This window comes from Plasmopara halstedii (genome assembly GCF_900000015.1).
Source record: "Plasmopara halstedii genome assembly, contig: Scaffold_323, whole genome shotgun sequence".
In the NCBI taxonomy this organism is placed as follows: domain Eukaryota; phylum Oomycota; class Peronosporomycetes; order Peronosporales; family Peronosporaceae; genus Plasmopara; species Plasmopara halstedii.
In genome coordinates this window covers 1,200,130-1,207,283 of record NW_020187244.1, presented here as the reverse complement: position 1 = coordinate 1,207,283, position 7,154 = coordinate 1,200,130, and the positions used below count along the sequence as shown (strand labels likewise).

Below are 7,154 nucleotides of genomic sequence, written 5' to 3'. Positions count from 1 at the left end.
CTCATCCAGAGCAGGAGATTTTCTCCATCCTTACCCTCGAAGGTCTTAACGCTCACCATGAGCGGCCTGAGTCGGGAGAAATCATCCGTTGTCGACGGTGGTGTCTTGGACGCTGTCGACGCTGACAGATTCTGCTATAGGTGCTAAACAGAGCATTTTCAAATTTGAAAACGCCTGTAGGCGCGCGCTTATCGCCTCGGGACCATGCGAAATAAAGTGTTATATGCCCTCGATCCAAGCAGGAATATCACCTTATTGATCCCGTCCTGTATGTCCTGTGGCTAATAGGAGTATTGTTCCATCTTCACAGAGGATCAGTCGTAACGACTCAGGTGAAGATTGACTAAAAGTGCTACCAAGGGGCTGCCGTAGCTCGTTGCTTAGAGGAAGCAAAGAATGTGAGGTCACCGACTTCACATTCTTTCTAAGAACCAGTGCAAGGGGGGTGGATCGCAATCCGCTACTTCTAAGTATTAAAGCCTTACCAAGGCAAACGATCAAACCTAACTGTTGTAGCTGCGGCAGAGCCGCCAAAATATAAAATTTGTGGTTTTCCTGATTGATATAGTAATACCTAGTTAGTATAGCAAAACTTAATTTATATAGTAATATGCATGACTCTTGTCTTGTCACGGTTTAGCCATACCACTATGTTAGTACATAAACTGTGCAATAAAGACCCCAGTCGCACAATCTTGTTCGACCCGCCGTTACTTACAAAGGTACGTGTAACCCCGTTTCATAGTGGCTTGTTGTTACGGTGTAGCCACACCATTGTATGATTACACCAACTTATGTAATCCACACCTATGTGCGGTCACACCACCCGTCCTTTCATACAAGTGTACATGTATCTCCGTTACACCTCAAATTATAATTTTCTTGTAAGACTCGCAGTCCTCACCTGGGCGATGCGTACAAATCCAACTTCTGTGGCTCGGTCGACAAGAGCTCGAAAATACAAGGCTATCGGTATGAGAGATATACGGCAACCTTGTTGCAGCTGGAATATCTAATCACCGTAAGAGTTCTAATACGCTGTTTCATAAATAATAGTCCAATATATCTCCGTAGACGGATCATTGTGATGTATCCGTATAAAAAGATGTTTGGGTTCAGGAGTCACCTCAGATTGCACGCAACACAGCTTGCTGTAAATATATGTCTTTCTCAGTTATGTGAGTCTTTTCACTTTATCACAATTTCAGGTAATCTTCACGATAAGTACACATCTCATGTCTAAACTTTTCGAAATCATTAGCAGCCAATTTTCAGCCAATCCAAATCCTTAATCTGTGGTTTGGACAAAAAAAATTCGAGACGTTCCCCGCCAATCGATGGTGCGCAGATTCCGCTTTATCACAGACTCACTAGTTGAGTTTAGAAGACCAAAGCAGCAAAATGGTACGGTGATGCGACACATTCATTGGACATGATAACAATGAGGCCTTTCAATTTTCGAGACGGCTAACAATCACTTATTCGTGTATCCTTTGCAGCCGAAGCAAATTACCGATATCCGCGACTTTCTCCAGAAAGCGCGCCGAAAGGATGCTCGCTCGGTGAAGATTAAAAAGAGCGACAAGGTCGTCAAATTTAAAATTCGCTGCTCCAAGTACCTCTATACGCTTTGTGTTACTGACACGGAGAAGGCCGACAAGCTCACACAGTCCCTTCCTCCTGGTACGTAAGCATTTAATGGTTTCTCAAGCTATTATTATAATTCACTCACCACATCATATTGTCTTATGCCGGCAGGACTTCAGCGTAAGGACATTTAAGTGTGACAACAACATGCTTCGTAAACTAAGCTTGGCCTTCTTCAGCTTTGGCGATATAGCTGTGGTGAGTTCAGTGTTAACTAAAATACCAGCGAACCATTCTAATCGGCACTACAGCACTATGTCATCGCTTTCCTGTTTTTCGCCAATTGGGTTCTTGAGTAGACGTAGAGTGATGCAGGAAGCGCTTTTAGATTTTCATCAGCATCATTTAATCTGTCTGTTGTTGGAATCGATGTCTAAGAATTTGCAATTCGCTACTCAAAAAGCACAAATCCGTCACTAGCCGCCTATGATAAGAGAAGTTCCTGAATTTACCACAATAAATGCCATCCTCAAACTTTGGCACAACAATGAGCGAAAATTGGAAACGCACGATAGAAATTCAGTAATGGAAGTATTATCTTTGGGTATGAGCTTATTATTGTCTCCACAAGCAGCAATATCTCTGTCCACCACAAGCAGCAATATCACTGTCCACCACAAGCAAACTCCGCATAAACTACCAAGTGCTATCGACGGGAGATTACTCTGAGTTTTTGGGTGAGAGAGCGGTAGCAGGCGAGGCCGATCTGGAGCGCGAGCGGCGCGGAGATTCCTTTCGCGCAGCAGGGGAGCGCGATCGCGAGCGACGGCCTGGAGAACGGCCACGATCAGGAGAGCGCGAGTTACGGCTTGAGTCTCCCTCGGGAGCTACACGCACATAGCTGCCACGAAACTCAGTGTCGTCCAACTTTTTGATAGCATCTTCCATATCATCTTTAGTCTGAAACTCAGCGATTCTACAAAGACAGAATTTTAGTGGCTACAATAGCATGGTAAGAGAAAGATAGCTTACGCTGAGCCATCAGTCTCGATGTTGCAATAGGTGACCTCGCCACCCGTGCGAAGAAAGTCTTTCACATTACGCCAATCCACATCACGTGGCAAATCCGTTACTCGCACACGGTAATCAGTGCGCTGTGGCGGATTGCGCCCTGCACAAGATAGCCAAGCATTTAATAATATGTAAAACTCAGTACTTGAAATGATGTGGTCACGCGCTTATGAATAAACTTACCACGTTCAAAACGGTCGCCACCGCCACGACTGAAGCGGTCGTCGTCTCCACGACGTCCAGGGCCATCGCGACGGCTACCACCGCGTGCGAGTTCAACACGAATACTGGTCATAACACGCATTTCGTTAATATATCACGATAAGAAGAAATTATAGTCGAAATTTTACCGTCCACCGAGGAAGTCTCGGCCATCCATGGAACGAATAGCATCATCAGCGTCACGAGGGTCTTCGAAGTCCTAGAAGAGATGGGAGAAGTAGATATGGGAAGACGACGAGTGGAGAGACGTTGGTTGATATACTTTGAATCGGGATACAGGCGTGAAGGCGCCGCGCGAAGCGAGGCGAAACGCAGCATGATGGCACGTTGAGCAAAGGTGACATTCACCACTACCTCTCACTCTCTCACACTCAATGATAGAAGCCTTAAGACGGTAACTGAGCGGAAGCTTCGAACTATGGAGATGAAAAGTCGCATATACGAGTTCGACGAGGCGAGACAGTTGTCGTCCCATCGAAGACTTGGCGACAGCGATCCAATTGCAACGTTTCAATAAAACATGGATACACACATACAAAACATACAGACGTTGCCACTGCCAGGCCTGGACAGACATGACAAAGTCGCTCTAATAATGGTGATCGTAGGGAGACTAAGTGGAGAAGATCATGTGTGGAGAGAAGGAAAGAGAATAAACGTGCGCCATCATGCGAGCGAGCCCCGCGCCGCGAGGAAAGAAGCAGCTCAACTCACCACGAAAGCGAAACCAGGCGGGTTGCGTGCGACCCAAATGTTGGACACGTGCCCGTAGCGACTAAATCCGTCTTGAATCTCACGCGAAGTGGCGTCGCGTGGAAGACCGCCGACATACACACGAGTGCCCATTTTGTCCGGTTAGGAGTCGTTTGCGCGGGACTTGGTGAGTTCGGTTATGATTTAGGCAGGCTTGTGTGCGATACACAGTGAGTACTATAGTATAGCTAAGCCAATCAGAAAGTCTTTTTGGAGCAGCTGTTAATGTAACAGAAACATTCAAAATTGAAGCATTCATGACCATCGGATCAAAATGATTTCTGCTACACTTCGACTGCAAGCTGCTGCTGTGAGCCGTTGTACAGCAAACTCGACAGCTAATCGCCACCTGCTTTGTATCACTAATTTTTCTCAGTATCGTACATTCTTCGGGCTCCGCGAATTTCTTTTCGGCCCGAACAAATTTCGAAAACGAGAGGATGAGGTCATAAAGAAGCTTGCGAAGCAACCGCAACCGACAAAAGTTACCTGCGAACAAACATTTATTCGGCAGCCGGTGGAAGAAAAAGAGAAAATACTCGGCAGTTTGGACGTCACATCTTATGCCACTGGAAAAGTCGCTAGGCTTGCGGACGGCGCCGTGCTAGCTTCATGTGGACGTACCGTTCTACTTACAACAGTTGTAAGTGGTGGTCACGAGTGCAGTCCGTCAGCCAATAATAGAATTATCCAAAACGATTTTTTACCGCTCACTGTGGACTTCCGTGTTAAATCGTACGCAGTAGGACTCATTCCAGACAACCAAAAACGCCGGGAGTTTACTGGCAATGATGAGGAGGTTTTGCAATCTCGTATAATTGACCGCGCTATTCGACCGCTGTTCCCTCGAGATTATTGCGAGAGAACGCAGGTGCTGGCAACTGTGCAGTCTTACGACCCCAATAATGATCCGCTGGTCGTGGCAGTCAACTCGACGTCTGCGGTATTGAGTATGTCCGACATCCCTTGGAATGGTCCTGTTGGATGTGTGCGTGTAGTTGAGGTCGACGGGCAACTCGTGGTTAATCCGACATCCTCGCAGCGCGAAGCAGCTACGATGGACGTACTTTATGCAGGTACGACTGAGCGTGCCATAATGGTCGAAGCCTCTGGTGACGAAGTGGCCGAGGCGCGTCTTGACGAAGCGCTCGATCTGGCCCACGTCAATGTTCAATTTCTTATCAAGGTCCAAAAAAAGCTGGTGTTAGAGCATGGAAAGGCAAAGCGCGTCTGCACACAAATGTATATTCCGGAAGAGGTATGGGCTATGGCAGAGAAATTTGGGCGCGCGGATGCTGAGGCATTTGTCGCGAAAGGCCATGTAAGTAAAAATGCTCGACAAGAGGGAGAGCGCGAAATCTTCAGAAAGATGATGAATGGCCTACATCAACATTTTGCTTCCAAAAATCTTCCTGTGGACGATGTTGTTATTCACCGTGCAATCCATGATACATTTCAATGTGTGCTGCGTGAACGCATTTTAAGTACTGCGTCGGAATTCAAAAAGAAGAAGCCCATACGAATTGATGGCCGGTCGGTTCGCACTGTGCGTCCGCTTGAAATGGAGGCTGGTATACTTCCGATGGCCCACGGGTCGTCTGTGTTCGCTCGAGGGGAGACGCAGACATTGTGCTCCGTAACACTGGGACCTTTAGAACGTGGTATTCGTCTTCGTGGTGCATTAAATGAGGCTCGTGAATTGGCAGAGCCTGATGCGTTTACACCGATCAAACACGCTATATTGCACTATGAGTTTCCACCTTTTTGTGTGAATGAGATCGGTCGTGTCGGTGGATTTAACCGACGGATGATTGGACACGGCGCATTGGCCGAGAAAGCTGTGCTACCTATTTTGCCGTCTATATCAGAGTTCCCGTACACGATACGCATGACTTCAGAAGTTATGGGCTCGGATGGCTCGTCTTCTATGGCTACAGTGTGTGGCGTTTCACTGGCCTTAATGGACGCTGGTGTTCCTGTGCGCCGGGCTGTCGCAGGTATTGCTGTCGGTCTTGTTGCTGCCGGTGACACGTTTGCAGACCAAGAGAAAAATATAGAGGCCGGTAATTATCAGTTGTTAACAGACATTCTAGGCTCCGAGGATCACTATGGTGACATGGACTTAAAGGTGGCAGGTACGACGTCTGGTGTGACAGCCCTTCAATTGGATATTAAGCTTCCGGGGGGCATTCCTCTGTTCGTATTAAAGGAAGGATTACGCGAAGCTCGGAATGCTCGTCTGCACGTGCTTCGTTGCATGAGTAACGAAATCGCGGTGCCGCGCGATTCATTGAAATCTGGTGGCAGTGCATTGCCAAACGTAAGTATTGAGTGCGTAGTTCCCACAAGCTTGATTGGAGCACTGATTGGTGTTGGCGGCAGTAACATTCGCAACCTTGAGTCGCAATTTAACGTTTCGATGAGCATTGTGGATCGCCGTGAAGGCATCGTACGTGTCGTCGGGGCGGCAGTTGACACTGAAAAAGCTCGTCATTGGCTTCAAACAGAACTTGTCAGTTTAGGCCAGCGTAGAAGTGACCAAGGCAATCAAAGCAATCAAAGCAACAACGACACTAAAAGTTGCCGCAACGATAATCGTCTAGGGTCCAACAGGGACCGTTTGTTGTATTTTCGAAAAGGAGAGCGCTACATTATGCGTGTTACGCAGGTTTTGGACTTTGGCGCCATTCTTGAGTCATCTGTTGGCCAGCGTGGTTTCGTGCATATCTCGGAGCTCTCGCGCGATAAAGTCAGCAACATTCATGAAGTCATATCGGAGGGAAATGAGATGGAGTTTGAGTGTCTGCAGGACGGTGTTTCGGGTAAAATGTCGCGCCGTGTTCTTATATGTGCGAGTCCAAGCGACCAACTTCCAAAATCTCCGAAAAGTTGAATAAAAATATACCGCATTTTGAACACCATCATACGCGTTGCGCATCACCGTCGTCTGTAGCCGCAAATCGACGTCCACGGACTCAATCCAAGTAGAATCGCTTTTAAGGATAACGTTTTTTGATAAAAGATTTTGTACTTTAAGTCAGCTTAAAATTCGGGTTAGCGATTGAGTTTTACTTCCAGAGGTATGTACGACCACAAGGTGAAATACATTTAGGGCTTTTCAAAGTAGACAATTTTTAGACCAATCAAATATGAGAGGAGTCTGGCTCTAATGCGATCTCCTGTCCTGCCACATTTTCAAGGCGACTGGCGCTGGCAGCCAGCCACATTGTTGGAAACAAGTTAAGTCGTACCTAAGTAAACCAGGAAAAGTTATGAAACTTCCAACGATTTGCATAATTAGCTAGCTATAAGCATAATACATTTACTTGGTAACTTACCTTCAAACCACCAGGTACTTCCTTCCTATCTGACATTTGCAGCACTTTGCGCAAAGGTAGCGTATCGGGCCACCTATTTAGTTCAACAAGTTATGAGTTCAACACATCAGAATGATAATACCATTCACAATGTGCCAGACAAGAAGGAAGAGCTCACTCCAGCAAAAGTATTGCGTGAAATGT

The 7,154-nt window shown here is 46.7% G+C and overlaps 3 protein-coding genes across 3 annotated transcripts; 2 read left to right on the top strand and 1 right to left on the bottom strand.

The window, feature by feature from the left end:
• Positions 1 to 1,401: 1,401 nt before the first annotated feature.
• On the top strand, positions 1,402 to 1,946 carry PHALS_08737 (60s ribosomal protein l38; the record flags this gene model as incomplete). The annotated part of the gene is made up of 5 exons (XM_024724140.1): positions 1,402 to 1,404; positions 1,500 to 1,683; positions 1,759 to 1,767; positions 1,841 to 1,845; positions 1,899 to 1,946. 5 exons carry the CDS (start codon positions 1,402 to 1,404, stop codon positions 1,944 to 1,946), a joined length of 249 nt encoding a protein of 82 aa, XP_024575046.1.
• A 361-nt stretch (positions 1,947 to 2,307) lies between these two features.
• Positions 2,308 to 3,726, bottom strand: PHALS_08736 (serine arginine-rich splicing factor 1-like; the record flags this gene model as incomplete). The annotated part of the gene is made up of 6 exons (XM_024724139.1): positions 2,308 to 2,563; positions 2,620 to 2,758; positions 2,842 to 2,945; positions 3,009 to 3,079; positions 3,143 to 3,445; positions 3,595 to 3,726. 6 exons carry the CDS (start codon positions 3,724 to 3,726, stop codon positions 2,308 to 2,310), a joined length of 1,005 nt encoding a protein of 334 aa, XP_024575045.1.
• Positions 3,727 to 3,907: 181 nt separating this feature from the next.
• Positions 3,908 to 6,526, top strand: PHALS_08735 (polyribonucleotide nucleotidyltransferase; the record flags this gene model as incomplete). The annotated part of the gene is made up of 1 exon (XM_024724138.1): positions 3,908 to 6,526. The coding sequence occupies one exon, from the start codon at positions 3,908 to 3,910 to the stop codon at positions 6,524 to 6,526; it is 2,619 nt and encodes an 872-aa protein (XP_024575044.1).
• Between the last annotated feature and the right edge of the window lie 628 nt (positions 6,527 to 7,154).